This window comes from Chiloscyllium plagiosum, unplaced genomic scaffold (genome assembly GCF_037043375.1).
Source record: "Chiloscyllium plagiosum isolate Xiang-an unplaced genomic scaffold, Cpla_swu_hap1 HiC_scaffold_27, whole genome shotgun sequence".
Classification (NCBI taxonomy): domain Eukaryota; kingdom Metazoa; phylum Chordata; class Chondrichthyes; order Orectolobiformes; family Hemiscylliidae; genus Chiloscyllium; species Chiloscyllium plagiosum.
In genome coordinates, this window is record NW_028270165.1 from 58342712 (window position 1) to 58361348 (window position 18637).

The window sequence follows — 18637 nt, forward strand, 5'->3', positions numbered from 1 at the left end:
GATCACGATCGAATTCTCCACAACCACCTGATGAAGGAGCAGCGCTCCGAAAGCTAGTGCTTCCAAATAAACCTGTTGGATTCCAATCTGATGTTGTGTGATTTTTAACTTTGTCCATAGGAAACTCATGAGTTGTGGGACTGGTAACAGTTGTTATTTTGTGATCCATTCCAAGTGAAAATTATCCTCTGCGCAGACATGGGTGAACAGTCTGTTTTTGTGCATTGTGCGGGATCAGGCTAGCAGCTTTTAAATCCTTATGTTCAGCAGCAGAAGCAAACTATAGATCAACAATCGTATTCTGAGAGTGGTACTTCCAGCCCTGGTTAATCCCATTGGGTCAACAGAGAGAGGGGGAGAGGATGTCACATCTAAAGTTCATACAGAATAGTTGTTTCGGTTGTTCAGTCAGTTGAGTTGGTTCTGCACTCAGATGAGACTGGATATTGCTTTTTAATGGATCATAATTGAAACAACAATGGAACACCTTAAATTCAAGGAATTTTGATGGGCAAATCGAACCTTGAAGAGATAATGTTCTTCCATTAATAACGTTGGGTGACCCAAATTAGACATTTTTAGTGATAGCTCCACAATCATATTCCTGCTGGATTTTTTTATGGGCAAACAATTTCAGATGAGAGAAATTCTGTATCCTGGGAAGGCAGTGAAATAAAAAAACGGTTGTTTAAAGCATTTTAACTGTGGACCCACGAGCTCTTGTCCATTAAATCTCTTTACTTGCAGAAATAGCCTGTTAAAATGTCCATGTCCCTTTAAAATGCAGATTTCCCCATTTAGTATGACGCCGTTCCGTTAGATGTCGGAATATCTGTTTAAATTGAGCCGTGAGCTTTCCCAATGTAGACAGGGCTCCTGGAAACGTGGCAGTGTCCCCCCTGCAGCTGCAGAGCGAGACAGGAGAGTTTGTTTTTGTGAATGAGCAGTTGTAGCGCGAGGTGGCTGTTGCTTGGTGACGGTGAGGCTCCCCCGGCCCCGCCCATCCCCCCGTGCAGACGTCACGCGGGGGCGGAGGCGGTTGGGAGGAGAAGTCGCTCGAGCGGGGAAGCGGCGGGAGGGCGGCCGTTAGGAAAATGGCGCCGTGCGGCCCGGGGCAGACACCCGTCACTGGGCACCGCCGCCTTCCTGGCGCAGCTGCTGTGTCACGGCCACACCGGCCGGCTGTACAGCAGGCAGGAGCCGGTGAGCATTCTGGAGGCGGATGGGGTTAAGGGCCTGCTTGGGAACTCGTCGGCCGCCTGGGTGGTGGAGTTCTACTGGTCGTGGGGCGGCCCCTGTGTCAACTATGGGGCCCCCTGGAAGGTACTGGGCCCGGGAGGTGAAAGGTGAGGCAGGTTGGGGGGACGGAGGGGAAGGAATGTGGGGCCTGTCCTGTCCTGTCATAGTGACATTTTACACTCAATTTCCATCTGCTTTTACTGGGGCTTGTGATTTTTACCCTCACTTTTTTAATCCTTGTGCTGTTTATCCTCCCTTTTTAAAAATCCTTGTGCTGTTTGCTCTTTGCTATTACTTGTGCAATTCCCGCGGGTAGTGTGTAAATACTAGTGAAGGAGATTATGCACCAGCATGTATATGTTCCTCAGTCATTGAAGGGGTAGGATCCTGTTGAGAATGGTTAGTAAAGCATGTGGTGCACTGAGCCTTGTTAACAAGGACATACAGTAGTTTGTAATTTGTCAAAGTATGCTTCTCATAGAGTTGTACAGACCCTTTGGTCCAACCTGTCCATGCTGACCAGATATCCAAAATTAGTGTGGACAGTATAGTGCTGGATAAACACAGCAGCTCAGGCAGCATCCAAGGAGCAGGAGAATCGATGTTTCGGGCATAAGCCCTTCATCATAATGAAATGCTTATGCCCGAAACGTTGATTCTCCTGCTCCTCGGGTGCTGCCTGACCTGCTGTGCTTTTACAGCACTACACTCTCTCTCCTCTGATCTCCAGCATCTGCAGTCCTCACTTTCTCCTAGTTGATTTCAACATTACTGCGAAGTCTCTTCCATGGATGCCGACCTGGAAGAAGTTCTCCTCCTCTGTCTACAAAGATCTGACAGTCCCTCTCTCACTGTACCCCCCCCCCCCCCCACCCACCCCCCAAGTCCTCTCCTCTGCCCAGAATTTCTTCAGCCATGTCCTCAAGCAATTTGACTACCACAGCCATATCTCCTTTCTCATTGCTTAGCTATGGAACCATCTGATCCCACGTGGACTCCGGACCACATTCAGACTAACCCAGTTTGGACCTGAACAGGATACCCAGTACCCACTACAAATCCAAAACCTTCACCAATGATTCTCTTTTTGGATCCTCCACTGCACACTATCAGCCATCTACTTTACCTGCAGTCAGTCCTGCCCAAGCTCAGAGCCTCACTTTTCCCAGAACTGCAACCCAGATTCTACATCCTCAGAAAAGATTCCTGTTGAAGGGCTTATGCCCAAAATGTCAATTCTCCTGCTCCTTGGATGCTGCCTGACCTGCTGTGCTTTTCCAACACTCTCAACTCTGATCTCCAGTATCTGCAGTCCTCACTTTCTCCGAGATATCCTAAATTAATCTAGTCCCATTTGCCAGCACTTGGCTCATATCCCTCTAAACTCTTCCTATTCATATACCCATCCAGATACCTTTTAAATGTTGTAATTGAACCAGCCTCCACAACTTCCTCCGGCAGCTCCTTCCATACACGTACCACACTCTGCATGGAAACGTTGCACCTTAGGTACCTTTTATATCTTTCCGCTCTCAACCTAAACCTATGCCCTCTAGTTCTGAACTTTACCGCGACACTGGGGAAAACACAGAGATTGAGCAGCCAGACAAAATGCCAAAACAATAAAATGTCAAGCCATGTGGGGGAAAAAAAAAATTGTGGCTCTATCCTTTTTTTTCTCCTCTTGGTATTTGGACACTTAATATCTGTCAGTAACACTAGTATCGCCACAGAGCATATTGCAGGGCGCGTGTTCAGTGGTGTCACCAAAATATTGGGCATGTTCCTTGCTGTCGGCAGAAAAGGCGCAAGATCTTCTTTTGATGGACCGATAAGGGGCACTGGAGAACCTGAAGGTGACTTGTCCTCTTGCCAATCAGAGCTCCCCTGCTGTCTGAAAGCAGAAGCTGGACCATGACCTTCTGAAGCTGAAGCTGCTGCTGCTCCACTCTCTCAGAATGAAGATTGAGCTTCAGTCCAGACTGCAACTTCCTTCCTCTGTCTAACATCTGTGAATACAACACTCTTTTCTCACCCCTTTTTCTATTTATTTTTCATTCTGGGGTTTAATTGTTGACTTGCAGCAACTGAAAGGAGAGGGAACAAATCCAGAGAGGGGGCAGACTCGGGAAATGTTGGTCCAGGTCTGTGTCTCAATTGGCAAAATAGACCGGCAGGAGGCTGGAAGAATGCAGCAAGCCAGGTAGCTTCAGGAAGTGGAGAAGTTGACGTTTCGGGTGTAACCCTTGTTCCAGACTGAGGATGGGTGTAGGGGAAGGTGCAGAACAAGGGTGTGCTGGGGACAGGGTGGTGAAGTGGAGATAGCTGGAGAGAGGTAGAGGGTACAACCTGGTTGATGAGTGGGTGGAAGGAATCTGGTTGGTGGCAAGGAAGAGTGGAATGGGAGGGACTGGGAAGGGAGTCGGTGATGGAAAGGGAGGTTATTTGAAATTGGAAAACGCGGTGTTGAGGCCTCTGGGCTGTTGGCTGCCCAGGTGGAAGATGAGGTGTTCCTTTCATTTACGGTTTGGTTCGTTGTGGAAATGCAGGAGGCCTAAGGTGATTATGTCAGAAAGGGAGTGGGAAAGGGAATTAAAATGGGTGGTGACTGGGAGGTCCATTCGGACTCTACGGCTTCAGCTGTGGACCATTCCCCAAGTTTACGTTTGGTCTCACCGATGTAGAGAAGACCACATTTGGCAAACGCATGGCAAATACAGTACCGCAATTTGAAGTTATTGCCTTTGCTGTGAAAAAAAAACAGAAAGGAGGTGCATTGTTTAAATGGTGATATATTGGGATGTGGAGAAGGTGAGGTCTACAGATACTGGAGATCAGAGTTGAAAAGTGTGGTGCTGGAAAAGCACAGCAGGTTAGGCAGCATCCGAGGAGTAGGACAGTCCACGTTTTGGGCATGAACCCTTCATCAGGAATGATGTATGGATGTACAAAGGGGGCTCAGCGTCTAGCGATCGCCAGTTGTCAGACAGGTGCAGCAATCAATGAGCAAAGCAAGTGGTACATTAGCAAGAGGAACTGAGTTCAGAATTGGGGATGTCTTCCTGCAGTTAGGGGCTCATTGAATGTATTCAAGGCTAGGTTCACTTGATCTTTGAACAACAAAGAAGTGGATGTTTATGGGGGAAAGCAGAAAATGGTTTTAAGATCAGTACAGAACAGTTAGAGTCATATAACACAGAAACAGACCCTTCAGACCAACTACTCCATGCTGACTATGTACTGAAACTAAACTAGTCTCACCTAGATTGGCCCATATCCCTCAGAACCTTTCCTATTCATGTACTTATCCAAATGCCTTTTAAACATTGTAACTGTACCTGCATCCACCACTTCCTCTGGACATTCATTCCACACAAACCACTCTGTTTAAAAAAAAATCATGCCCCTCATGACTTTTTAAACCTTTGTCCTCTCTCCTTCAAAATTGCTCTCTAATCTTGAAACCCCCACCCAAGGGAAAGGACCCCTGCCTTTCATCTCATCTATCCCCTTCATGATTTTGTAAACCTCTATAAGGTCACTTCTCAATCTCCTGTGGTCCAGTGAAAACGAGTGTGGTGCTGGAAAAATACAGCAGGTCAGGCAACATCCGAGCAGCAGGAAAATCTACGTTTTGGGCATAAGCTCTGATGAAGGACATATGCCTGAACCGTCGATTTTCCTGCTTTTCAGATGCTGCCTGACCTGTGCTTTTCTAGCACCGCACTCTGGACTCTGATCTCCAGCATCTGCAGCCCTCACTTACTTCCAGTGAAAACATCTCCGCCTATCCACCGAAATGGAAGTAGATTCATATCCAGTTATGATCTGTTCAATGCTGGTCCAAGCTCGAAAGACCAAATGGCCTACTCCTGCTCCCAATTCTGACACTGTGTCCAGGACATCAACAGACCACAAGACATAGGAGCAGAAATAATGCTATTCTGCCCATCAGCTCTGCTCCATCATTTTATCATGGCTGATGAGTTTCTCAAACCCATTCTTCCACTTTCTCCCTGTAACGCTCAATCCCCTTGATACTCAAGAACCGATCTGTCTCCGTCTTAAATTTTCTCAGTGACTTGTCCTCCACAGCCTTCTGTGGCAATGAATTCCATAGATTCACTGCTCTCTGGCTGATGAAGTTTCTCCTTGCCTCTATTCTGAAAGGTTTTCCCTTTACTCGAAGGCTGTGCCATCGAGTCCTAGTCTCTCCTACCAGTGGAAACACCTTCCCAATGTCCACTTTGGCCAGGCTGTTCAGTATTCTGTATGTTTCAATTAGATCCTCCGAGTGTGGACCTGTTCATCGGAATGATCCAGACTCTTCAGGATGAGGTTCAGCAAAGTAAAAATGGAGGGAGTGTGTGTGGGATGGAGATTTTCTGCTTCTCAGGAATAAGAGAGGAAAGAGAATTCATTACGAATTATAATTTATCGGATAGGCCAATGGGCCGAGGAATGGTAGATGGAGTTTAATTTAGAGAAATGTGAGGTGTTGCATTTTGGAAAGGCAAATTGGGACAAGACTTCTACACTTATACATTAAATGGTCAGGTCCTGGGGAGTGTTCCTGAACCAAGAGACAGGGAGTGTAGGTTCCTTTCCTTGAAAGTGGAGTCACAAGTAGGGATGGTAGTGAAGAAAGTGTTTGGTATGCTTTCCTTTATTGGTCAGTGGATTGAGTATAGGAGTTGGGAGGTTATGTTGAGGCAGTACAGGAGGTCTGGAATACTGTATACAGTTCTGGTCTCTCTACTATAGGAAAGATGTTGTGAAACTTTGAAAGGGTTTTGAAAAGAGTTACAAGGCTGATGCCAGAGTTGGTGAGTTTGAGCTACAGGGAGATGCTGAGTAGGCCAGCAATGTTTTCCCTGGAGCATTCAAGGCTGAGGTGACCTTAGAGGTTTCTAAGGGGCATGGATAGGGTGAATAGGGTTTGTTCCCAGGGTAGGGGAGTCCAGAACAGGAGGGGCATAGGTTTAAGGTGGGTGAGGAAAGGGACCCGAGAGGCATTTTTTTCATGCAGAGGGTGGTGTATGTATGGAACAATCTAACAGAGGAAGTGGAGGAGGCTGGTACAATTACAACATTTTAAAAGGCATCTGGCTGAGTACATGAATAGAAAGGGTTTAGAGGGATGTGGCCCAAATGCTAGCAAATGAGACGAGATTAATTAGGATATCTGGTCGGTACGGACGGGTTGGACGGAAGGATCTGTTTCCTTGCTATATGATTCTAATCGTCTTCGGTGAAAGCAGAAATGTGGTTATGAAGAATGGACTTTTTTGCCCTTAGTGGGAGCAGAAGAAGTTACAGTAAAATCTTTCAATTGTGAGACTGCAACTGAGTACATCCGGGATTTTGGTGGGAGATGGGAATTCATTGCACTGTGGAATGCAGCCCTACCCTATCCACACATTTCTGCTGGTGGATGAGACCAGGTCTCAAGATTAGGGGGAGTAGATTTAGGACAGACATTAGGAGGAACCACTATTCCCAGAGAGTCATGAATCTATGGAATTCTTTGCCTGTGGAAGCAGTAGAGGCAGCTTCATTAAGTATATTGAAGACACGGTTGGATGGGTTTTGCATGGTCAGGGACTTAAGGGTAGTTGGTACAATGCAGGGAGGAGGAGCTGAGACGATGGATAAATCAGCCATGATCTTAATAAATGGCGGAGTGGACTGGGTGAGCCAAATGGCCTACTCTTGCTTCTATTACTATGAAACTATAACCCTGCATTTCCCATGGTTCACCATGGCATGTTGGAACCAGCGGCCAATGAGTTGAGCATCCCTGAATACTTCTAAGTGCCCGTCATGTTCCTCCTCATCTGAACAGATCCTGTGTATGCGTAGGGCTTGTCCATAAGGGGATGGCTGTTTTGAGTGGAAGCTGGAGAAGTGTAGCATCGTGAGGTTATGTGTGGGTTTGAGGTTGTGTGTGGTGCTGAGTTGCTGCCCATCCTTGATGGAGATGCAGGTGTCCAAGAATGAGACAGATAGTAGAGAATAGTCCAAAATGAGTTTGGTGGGATGGAACATGTTGATATCACTGTATAGCTTTTTCTGTGACTCCTCTCCATGTGTCCAGAAGAAGAAAGTGTCGTCAATGTACCTGGTGTATAGTGTTGGTTGGAGGTCCTGCGTAGAGAAGTCGTCTTGTTCGAACCTCTGCATAAAAATGTTGGCATATTGGGGTGCAAATTTGGTTCCATGGTCTGGATGAAGAACTGGTTGTCAAAGGTGAAGATGTTGTGATCGAGGATAAAGTGGATGAGTTGTAGCACGGTGGTCAGAGATTGGCAGTTGTTGGTATTGAGTAATGAGGCTGTTGCCGTGATGCCGACATTATGAGAGTACTGGTCCATGGGTGCTGAGTTTCTGTAAGAAATCTGTAGTGTCGTGACAAAAGCTAGGGGTTCCCTGAATGATGGGTTTCAATGCCTTCGACATTGTGTGAGAACCTCTCCAGCTGAGACCTATTGCCAGGGATGTGCAAGTTAGGATGGATTAGCCATGGGAAATACGGAGTAAGGGGGTAGGTATGGGTGGGATGCAATATAAAGGGCTTGAATGGAATAGATGGGCCGAATGACCTGCTTCCACGTTGTCAGGATTCTATGACACCCCCAACGAAGGAAAATTTTTATCTGCATCTATTCTGTCAAGCCCCTTTCAGAATTCTACTGGTTTGAATAAGATCATTTCTGGTTCATAGAGGTTTACAGCATGGTCCAACCCCTTCATACCGACCAGGATTCCCAAATTAAACTAGTTCCATTTGCCTGTATTTGGCCCATATCCCTCTAAACCTTTCTCTTCATGTACCCATCTAAATGTCGTTTAAATGTTGTAGCTGTACCTGCATCTACCACATCCTCAGCAAGTTCATTCCACATGCAAACAACACTCTGTCAAAGCGTTGCCCTTCAGGTTCCTTTTAAATCTCCCTCCTGTCACGTTAAAACAATATGCCCCACCGTTTTGAGTATCCCGATGCTAAGGAACAGCCCTTTGCAAAAATCCTGACCTCCACTCCTCAGATTTTATAAATCTCAATGAGGTCACCCCTCAACCTCCTGTGCTCCACCCTCTCCTTATAACTCAAACCCTCCAGTCCTGGTAACGTTCTGGTAAATCTTTACCAAACCCTCTCTAATAGAGTTCTTCCTATTACAGGGTCACCAGAACTGTACTCAGTACTCTAAAATGGCCTCACCAACATTCTGTACAATCTCTACATGATGTCTCAACTCAGAAACTCAACAGCGTGAACAATGAAGGCATTTGTGCTAAATGCCTTCTTAACCACCCTATCTACCAGTGATGCAACTTTCAAAGAACTATGTACCTGAACTCCTACTCCCCCATGTCTCTCTGTTTTACAACAGGGCCCTACCATTAACTGTACAAGTCCTGCCCACCCTTGTTTTAGCAAGAGATAACATTACAGCTGTGCTGAGGGAGGATATTACCGGAAATACATCTAGGGAAGTTATTTGGGTGGAACTGAGAAATAAGAAAGGGATGATAACGTTATTGGGATTGTATTATAGACCCCCTAATAGTCAGAGGGAAATTGAGAAACAAACTTGTAAGCAGATCTTAGTTATCTGTAAGAAAAATAGGGTGGTAATGATAGGGGATTTTAACTTTCCAAACATAGACTGGGATTGCCATAGTGTTAAGTTTTTAGATGGAGAGGAATTTGTCAAGTGTGTACAAGACAATTTTCTGATTCTGTATGCGGATGTACCTACTAGAGAAGGTGCAAACCTTGACTTACTCTTGGGAAATAAGGCAGGGCAGGTGACTGGGGTGTCAGTGGGGGAGCACTTTGGAGCCAGCGACCATAATTCTATTAGATTTAAAATAATGATGGAAAAGAATTGACCAGATTGTAAATTGGAGAAAAGTCAATTGTAACGGCATTAGGCAAGAACTTTTCAAAACTGACTGGGGACAGATGTTCGCAGGTAAAGGGACGGCTGGAAAATGGGAAGCCTTCAGAAATGAGATAATGAGAATCCAGAGAGAGGATATTCCTGTTAGGGTGAAAGGAAAGGCTGGTAGGTATAAGGAATGCTGGATGACGAAAGAAATTGAGGGTTTGGTTAAGAAAAAGGAAGCATATGTTATGTATAGTGAATCCTTAGAGAATAAAGGAAGTAGAAATATACTTAAGAGGGAAATCAGGAGGGCAAAAAGTGGACATGAGATATAGACAAAAGGGTAACTAGGGAGAGAATAGGGCCCCGCAAAGATCAGCATGGCGGTCTTTGTGTGGAGCGGCAGAAAATGGGGGAGATACTAAGTTAGTATTTTGCATCAGTATTTACTGTGGAAAAGGATATGGAAGATATAGATTGTAGGGAAATAGATGGTGACATCTTGCAAAATGTCCATATTACAGAGGAGAAAATGCTGCATGTCTTGAAACCACCTAAAAGTGGATAAATTCCCAGGACCTGATCAGGTGTACCCTAGAACTCTGTGGGAAGCTAGAGAAGTGATTGCTGGGCCTCTTGCTGAAATATTTGTACCGTTGATCGTCAACAGGTGAGGTGCCAGAAGACTGGAGATTGGCTAACGTGTTGCCACTGTTTAAGAAGGGTGGTAAGGACAAGCCAGGGAACTATAGACCAGTGAGCCTGACATCAATGGTGGGCAAGTTGTTGGAGGGAATCCTGAGGGACAGGATGTACATGTATTTGGAAAGGCAATGACTGATTAGGGATAGTCAGATTGAGTTTTTTGAGGAAGTAACAAAGGATTGATGAGGGCATAGTGATAGATGTGATGTATATGGACTTCAGTAAGGCGTTCGACAAGGTTGCCCATGGGAGACTGATTAGCAAGGTTAGATCTCACGGAATACAGGGAGAACTAGCCATTTGGATACAGAACTGGCTCCAAAGGTAGAAGACGGAGGGTGGTGGTGGAGGATTGTTTTTCAGACTGGAGGCCTGTGACCAGTGGAGTGTCACAAGGATCAGTGCTGGGTCCTCCTACTTTTTGTCATTTACATAAATGATTTTGGATGTAAGCATAAGAGGAACAGTTAGTAAGTTTGCAGATGACACCAAAATTGGACGTGTAGTGGACAGAGAAGAGGGTTACCTCAGATTACAACAGAATCTTGACCAAATGGGCCAATGGACTGAGAAGTGGCAGATGGAGTTTAATTAAAATAAATGTGAGGTGCTGCATTTTGGGAAAACAAATTTTAGCAGGATTATCCACTTCATGGTAAGGATCAACTAGGCAAAAGTGAGGACTGCAGATGCTGGAAACCAGAGTTTCGATCAGAGTGGTGCTGGAAAAGCACAGTAAGTCAGGCTGCATCCGAGGAACAGGAAAATCGATGTTTCAGACAAAAGCCCTTCGTCAGGAATAAAGCTGTATTCCTGATGAAGGGCTTTTGCCTGAAACGTTGATTTTCCTGTTCCTTGGATGCTACCTGACCTGCTGTGCTTTTCCAGCGCCACTCTGATCGAAACACTTAATAGTAAGGTCCTAGGGAGCGTTGCTGAACAAAGAGACCTCGGAGTGCAGGTTCATAGCTCCTTGAAAGTGGAGTCGCAGGTAGATAGGATAGTGAAGAGGGCATTTGGTATGCTTTCTTTTATTGGTCAGAGTATTGAGTACAGGAGTTGGGAGGTCCTGTTGCGTCTGTACAGGACATTGGTAGGGCATTGTTGGAATATTGCGTGCAATTCTGGTCTCCTTCCTATCGGGAAGATGTTGTGAAACTTGAAAGGGTTCAGAAAAGATTTACAAGCATGTTGCCAAAGTTGGAGGATTTGAGGCTGAACAGGCTGGGGCTGTTTTCCCTGGAGAGTTGGAGGTTGAGGGGTGACCTTATAGAGGTTTACAAAGTTGAGGGGCATGGATAGGGTAAATAGACTAAGTCTTTTCCCTGGGGTCGGGGAGTCCAAAACTAGAGGGCATAGGTTTAGGGTGAGAGGGGAAAGATATAAAAGAGACCTAAGGGCAACTTTTTCACGCAGAGAATGGTACGTGTATGGAATGAGCTGCCAGAGGATGTGATGGAGGCTGGTATAATTGCAACATTTACAAGGCATTTGGATGGGTATATGAATAGGAAGGGTTTGGTGGGATATGGGCCAGGTGCTGGCAAGTGGGACGAGATTGGGTTAGGATATCTGGTCGGCATGAACAAGTTGGACCGAAGGGTCTGTTTCCACGCTGTACATCTCTGTGACTCTGTGTTCTGGGATTTACATATTACTGAACTGAAACCTGCAACCCGTTCTAAAAGAGGAAAGACTGAATAGCAACCTAGGGTTGTTCAATATATCCTATCAGTTGCATGACACTCTGATCTTTTGCTATAAAATCTCTGTCTTATGATCGTGCACTACAGCTCCCCGATGAAGGAGCAGCGCTCCAAAAGCTAGTGCTTCCAAATAAACCTGTTGGACAGTAACCTGGTGTTGTGATTTTTAACTTTACCCACCCCAGTCCAATACCGGCACCTCCACAACATTTCTCGTGAACACAGCCCACACCTCCTGGTGTTGCCAGGAAACATTACAATGCTGATGAAGCGAAGCACTCTGCACTCCTGAAAAACTTACAATTTCAAACAAAACTAGGTACTCGTTCACTGCTCCTGCTGATACATGACATTGGAAATTCAGTGCAGGAGGCTGAAAGAAAGGATCAGCTTTAAAACAAAACTCCTTGGAATTCAAAGCTTTCAATGAGAGTCTGAGCCCGGCGATAAGTTCAGGTAACCTTTACTGCAACCCAACTTTGTTACAGCTTCAGATCTCCTCAACAAAAAGGCACAGAAAAGATAGCTGTTTTTTAAACAGCTCAAGGTCAAAGCTCACACACTCCCCACTCCACTTTCTTTACTATTGGTCGCCACCGAGTTGTCCCTTTGTAATTGCATCCTTGGTACAACCGTAACCCGGAGGAGGTATTGCCTCACCCAGCAATTTTATCCCATACACTGCATCCGAGTCAGTTTCTCCCCACTCATTTGCCCGGATGGGGCAGTCTTGAGTCAACCATATTGCTGTGGGTCGGCAGGGCACAGGCATGGGTAAAGCCCTTTCTGTACTCTGGGCAGCTGAAGGCCTCTCCCTAGTGTGGACCCACTGGTGCCTCAACAGAACAAATAACTTGCTGAAGGCCTTCCTGCACTCTGTGCAGAGGAACAGCCTTTCCCGCAGTTGCCACACTTCCATGGTTTCTCCATGGGGCAGGATTCCTCAGGTTTCTCTATGGCCAAAGCTTCAGCCGCATACAAGTGAGTGAGTGTATAGCAACTTCATGCCGTGAATTCCTCTTTCCGGGCTGTTTCAGGTTCCACACTCCAAGGTCATATTGCGGCTGTATAGGACATTGGTTAGGTCACTGTTGGAATATTGCATGCAGTTCTGGTCTCCTTCCTATTGGGAAGATGTTGTGAAACTTGAAAGGATCCAGAGAAGATTTAAAAGGATGTTGCCAGAGCTGGAGGATTTGAGCTTTAGGGAAAGGCTGAACAGGCTGGGGCTGTTTTCCCTGGAGCATCGGAGGTTGAGGGGTGACCTTAAAGAAGTTTACAAAATCATGAGGGGCATGGATAGAATTAATAGACAAAATCTTTTCCCTGGGGTCAGGGAGTCTAAAACTAGAGGGCATAGGTTTAGGGTGAGAGGGGAAAGATATAAAAGAGACCTAAGGGGCAACCTTTTCACGCAGAGGGTGGTACGTGTATGGAATGAACTGCCAGAGGAAGTGGTGGAGGCTGATATAATTGTAACATTTGAAAAGGCATTTGGATGAATAGGAGGGGTTTGGAGGGATATGGGCTGGGTGCTGGTAGGTGGGACTCGATTGTGTTGGGATATCTGGACGGGTTGGACCAAAGGGTCTGTTTCCATGCTGTACATCTCTATGACTCTTATGATAATTGGTAAACAAGTTAAGTCATAAAGGTTAGGTCATCTTTATCTTGAGATACAAAGGACTTGCAGCTTGCAGAGTGTGGTTAGTACTTTCTCATTGGTCTACTTCTGCATTCTAGTGGTTTTAGTAGTTAGTTGTTTATACAGCTACAGACACAAGCAGCAGCTCATCACGTAGCAAAGCAGAAGCTATCTTGAGCAGCTCCTTCAGCCATTTTATCCTACCGTCCAGAGGCCCCATATCCCCTCTCACTCCCTCCATTCTCACTTTGTTGAACCTAATCCCTGCTGTACCTCCTCCTGAAGTGTCTGGTTCTTACTGATTAACAGGTGTCACAAAGCTAGTACCTTTTTTTCCTAAAAGATGTTCCTTGGCTCAAGGAGACTGTCTTTGACTTTTTTCCCAGAGGGGTAATAAACTGGGTCAATCTCCGATCAGTCTGGTTTGGTATTGAGATGAAAAGGATTTTAAGAGGCCTTTTGTTTATATGTAAACTGATGAGATTTCAGGCCAACATGGTCATATTTTAGAAGTGACCTGTATTAAAAAAAAAAGGGGGCGTAGTCAGCTTTCAAACTGGTTGGAAATTCAACAGGGAGCTGTGTGGAAACTTTCTCTCTCTTTTCTGCCTCTCAACTTCAATCTGTAGGCATGTGTTCTATTTATACTGGTTTTCAAATTGAGTTTGCTTATTGGGACTGTTGTATATATTCGAACAGCATAATTAAGTCTAGTTGGATAGGCTGAGTTCTGTAGGGGTTCTTTATTCTGATCTTTGTGTTTAATTGTGTAATTTTGTGAATAATTATTGTCTGTTTTAAAATCTAGTAATCAACCAAGCTAACTTACTCCAGGTAATTTTTACTGTACACTTACTGAAACAAATTGCAAAGTTATGGTGTGGGGCTGCCTGCTGAAGAATGTTTTGCATGGTCTGGTTTAGTTCATAACACAGGCCCCCACACAGGGGAGATCTAATTGAAACATACTGAACGGCCAGGGCAGAGTGAACGTTGGGAAGATGTTTCCACTGACAGAAGAGACTAGAGACCGAGGCCCCAGCCTTCGAGTAAAGGGAAGACCTTTTAGAACAGAGATAAGGAGGAACCTTTCAACCAGAGAGTGGCGAATCTATTGAATTCATTGCCACAGAAGGCTGAGCAGGCCAGGTCACTGAGGATATTTAAGACTGAGATAGATAGGCTGTCGAGTATCAAGGGGATCGAGAGTTACAGGGAGAAAGCGGGAGAATGGGATTGAGAAACCTCTCAGCCACGATTGAATGGTATGAAGATACCTGATGGGCTGAATAGCCTAATTTTGTGCTCCAATGTTTTATGGTCTCTTGCTGTCCTTAGACTCATGAGGGTGAGAATTGGGAGCAGGAGTAGGCCATTTGGTCTTTCGGGCCTGCACCAGCATTGAACAGATCATAACTGGATATGAAAATACCTACATCGGGGTGGATATGCTGGGACATTTTTCACTGCAGCACAAGAGGTTGAGAGGTGACCTTAGTTTATAAAGTCAAGAAGGGATATTGATGTGCATGGCAGATGCTGTTTCCTTCGGGTGGGGGTTTCAAGATTAGGGAGTACATTTTTAAGGTGAGAGGAGAAAGATTAAAAAAAAAAGACATGAAGAGCACAATTTTCTTTTGGTTTACATGTGGAATCACTCTCTTTCAATGTTCTGAGGAAATGGTGGATGCAGGAACTGTCAACATTTAAGACATTTGGATAAGTACATTAATAGGAAAGGTTTGCAGGGATATAGGTCAAACTAGATGGGACTAGTTTAGTTTGTGAATATAGTCAGCATGGACTAGTTGGACTGAAGGGTCTGTTTCTGTTCTGTATTACTTTGGAACTATTCTGTACTGGTCTTAAAACTTTTTTTTTTAACTTTCCCCCATCACCATCCACTTTGTTCAAAAATCAGATGAATTCAGCCTTGAATATATTCAATGACCCTTCACAACTGCAGGAAGACATCCCCACTTCTGAACTCAACTCCTCTTGCTAATATACCACTTGCCTTGCTGATTGCTTGTTTCACCTGTCTGACAATTGGCATTGACGAGTGTAGAAGGACGCTGAGCTGAAAATGTGTTGCTGGAAAAGCACAGCAGGTCAGGCAGCATCCAAAGAGCAGGAGAATCGCCGTTTCGGGCATGAGCCCTTCTTCAGGAATGAGGAGAGTGTGCCAAGATAAAAGGTAGGGAGGAGGGACTTGGGGGAGGGGCATTGGAAATGCGATAGGTGGAAGGAGGTTAAGGTAAGGGTGATAGACTGGAGTGGGGGCGGAGAGGTCAGGAAGAAGATTGCAGGTTCGGAAGGTGGTGCTGAGTTCGAGGGTTGGGACTGAGACAAGGTGGGGGGAGGGGAAATGAGGAAACTGGAGAAATCTGAATTGATCCCTTTAGGTTGGAGGGTTCCTAGACAGAAGATGAGGCACTCTTCCTCCAGCTGTCGTGTTGCTATTGTCTGGCGATGGAGGAGGACCTGCATGTCCTTGGTGGAGTGGGAGGGGGAGTTAAAGTGTTGAGGCACAGGGTGGTTGGGTTGGTTGGTCCGGGCGTCCCAGAGGTGTTCTCTGAAACGTTTCGCAAGGAGGCGGCCTGTAGAAGGCCTTTTGTACATCACACATCATTCCTGATGAAGGGCTCATGTCTGAAATGTTGACTCTCCTGGTCCTCGGATACTGTCTGACCTGCTGTGCTTTTCCAGCGCCACACTTTGACTCTTAATCTCTAGCATCTGCAGTCCTCACTTCCTTCACATCCCAATGTGTCACTTTTAATAATGCAACTCCTTTCTGCTTTTTATTCCACAGTAAAGGCTATATTATCACATTTGTGGTAATGCAATTGCCATGTGTTTGCCGACTGAGAACGACCTGGACCAACGTTTCCGTAGTCCGTCCCCTCCCTGGATTCACTCCCTTTCCTTTCACTTGCTGTAAGTCAACAATTGAAGCCCAGAATGCAAAACAAGAAACTGAAAAGAGAGTGCTGTACTCACAGATGTTGGACAGAGGAATGAAGTTGCAGTCTGGGGTGAAGCTCAACCATCATTCAGGGAGAGATTAGCAGCTTTCAAAGCTCATTGTCCAACTTCCGCATTCAGAGAATGGGGAGCTCTGAATGGCAGGAGGTCCAGTCTCTTTCCGATTCTCCAGGGCTCTCTATTGGTCCATCAAAAGAAAGTGGCAAACCGTTTGTGCAGAAATCTAGGAGTATGCGCAGATTTTTGCTGACACCGAAGAGCATAAGCGGTCCGTTGCTGACTCTGTGACTCTTGTTCTACATAGTTGGAACCTATATCACAAGACTAGGAATTCACCCATTACAGCCTGTACTCAACTGTGGCCTAACTGCGCATATTTCAATGCAGGTTCAGAAAGGTGCCTGCAGCTTTTTAATAAAATTGAAGATGCTTTAATGATGTTTCTGAATATATCATTTTAGCGATTCTTCATTTTAAAGATCAGCCATCACCCCCATCTCTCATATAGACTTATCAACATCCATTCTCTCTCTCTTTTCTTAGAAAGTATTGATACAGCAATCAAAGAAGTCTTGAGGCACAAGAAACAACAGGTGCTGGGGGAAGTAAGGAAAGAGAATGGCTGGGGGTCGAGAGAGAGAAAATGGACAAGAGTTGGGGGGACAGGGAGAGAATGGACAGCGGGCAGCGACACCACAAATCCCACCTTTCCCAGGACCACAGCAGTCACTTCTCAATATACACGTGGTCATGGTAGCAGAATCATATAATCCCTGCAGGCTATTTGACCCATCTAATTCACACCAAACTTCCAACCAGCTTCCCACCAGACCAACTCACCTACCATATAGCTCTGCAGCTCCGCCTGGCTTATTACCCTAAACTGCAGATTGTTGGACTGTGGGTAGAAACCACAACACCCAGAGGTAAACCATGCACAAAGTCCACACAGACAGTCCCCAGAGGCTGGAATCAAACCCAGATCCCTGGCAATGTGAGGCAGCAGCACTAGCCACAGAATCACTGTGCTGCCCATAGCTTTGGGGTTCTGCTTTGTCTTTGTAGTTTCTGACTGGCTGTCTCCTCCTGACATTGTTGAACCACACCCACTGCAGCCTCCCTTTCCCACTTCTCCAGCCCTGAGCACGTTGGTTCCTGAATCCTGATGCCATCTGGCCTCCTGCTGCCAACTGCAGAGAACAGAGATGATGTCTGTCACTATTCTGTCCTTCTCAGAGGCTTATACTCCATCACACAGACAAACGTTACCAAGCATGCACACTTGCAAACACATACATATGGGTCGATGTGGTGAATTTGCATTTGCAGATACATTCGATGTGCGCTTTGAGCAGAAATCGGCAGGTAGTCAATCCATGTATTATTTTATAAATTCCTACTTTGGTAATAGAACCAGTCTGATTCAAGATTCGGATACAGACACATTCAAACTTCACACCTTTCATACATTGTGAGAGCTGAGATGTCACCTATTTTTATAAAACCTTAAGTCATCTCGAGACTGACTTAAAAAATGTTCTGGGATTTATACATTAATGAAGCAAAACCTGCAACCCATTCTAAAAGATGAAAGATTTAACAGCAATCCAGGTTTTTTTCAATATATCATTTCTGTTGCATGACACTGTGATCTTTTGCTTTAAATTCTGTGTCTGATGATCCTGCTCCACAGCTACCTGATGAAGGAGCAGTGCTCTGGAAGCTTGTGCATCCAAATAAACCTGTTGGACTATATCTTGGTGCTTTTTAACTTAACTATGATTTTTAACTTTACCCACCCCAGTCCAACACCGGCTCCTCCACGTCGTTTCTAGTGAACACGGCCCACACCCTTTACTGCTGCCAGTAAACTTTACAATGCTGATGAAATGGTGCAGTACTCATTACAGCCTGAAAAATGTACAATTTCTAACGATAGTAGCTACTCATTCACTGCTCCATTGATACACGACATTGGAAACTTAGTGCAGGAGGCTGAAAGAAATGAGCAGCTTTAAAACAAAAACCATTTGGAGCTCAAAGCTTTCAATGAGAACCTGAGCCTGACGTTAAGTTCAGGTAAACTTTACTGTGACCCAACTTTGTTACAGCTTCAGATTCCCCCCAGCAAAAAGGCATAGAAAAAGTAGGTTTTTTTTTTAAAAACAGCTCACGGTCAAAGCGCACACACTCTCCACACCCAACCCCTCCAACCCATTGCTCCTTCAATCCTCGTGAACTTGCTGGTGGCTCCGCAGGTTGAAGGAGCGGGTGAAACCCTTCCCACACTGAGAGCAGGTGAAGGGCTTCTCGCCCGTGTGGACCCGCTGGTGGTTCAGCAGGTTGGAGGAATTGCTAAAAGCCTTCCCACACACTGTGCAGGGGAACGGCCTCTCCCCTGTGTGGACCCGCTGATGGGTCAGCAGTTGGGAGGAACTGTTGAAGGCCTTCCCGCACTC

At 45.5% G+C, this 18637-nt stretch overlaps 1 protein-coding gene across 1 annotated transcript; it reads left to right on the forward strand.

Annotated features, from left to right (window-relative positions):
* Positions 1–198: 198 nt before the first annotated feature.
* On the forward strand, positions 199–16613 carry LOC148144265 (uncharacterized). The gene is made up of 3 exons (XM_087975314.1): positions 199–209; positions 1017–1346; positions 16006–16613. Exons 1-3 carry the CDS (start codon positions 199–201, stop codon positions 16259–16261), a joined length of 597 nt encoding a protein of 198 aa, XP_087831440.1. The 3' UTR covers positions 16262–16613.
* Positions 16614–18637: the final 2024 nt, after the last annotated feature.

Coding starts and splice junctions, on each gene's coding strand:
- LOC148144265 (XM_087975314.1), top strand. Junction 1,347..16,005: donor CTGGGCCCGGGAGGTGAAAG/GTGAGGCAGGTT, acceptor TTTATTCCACAG/TAAAGGCTATATTATCACAT.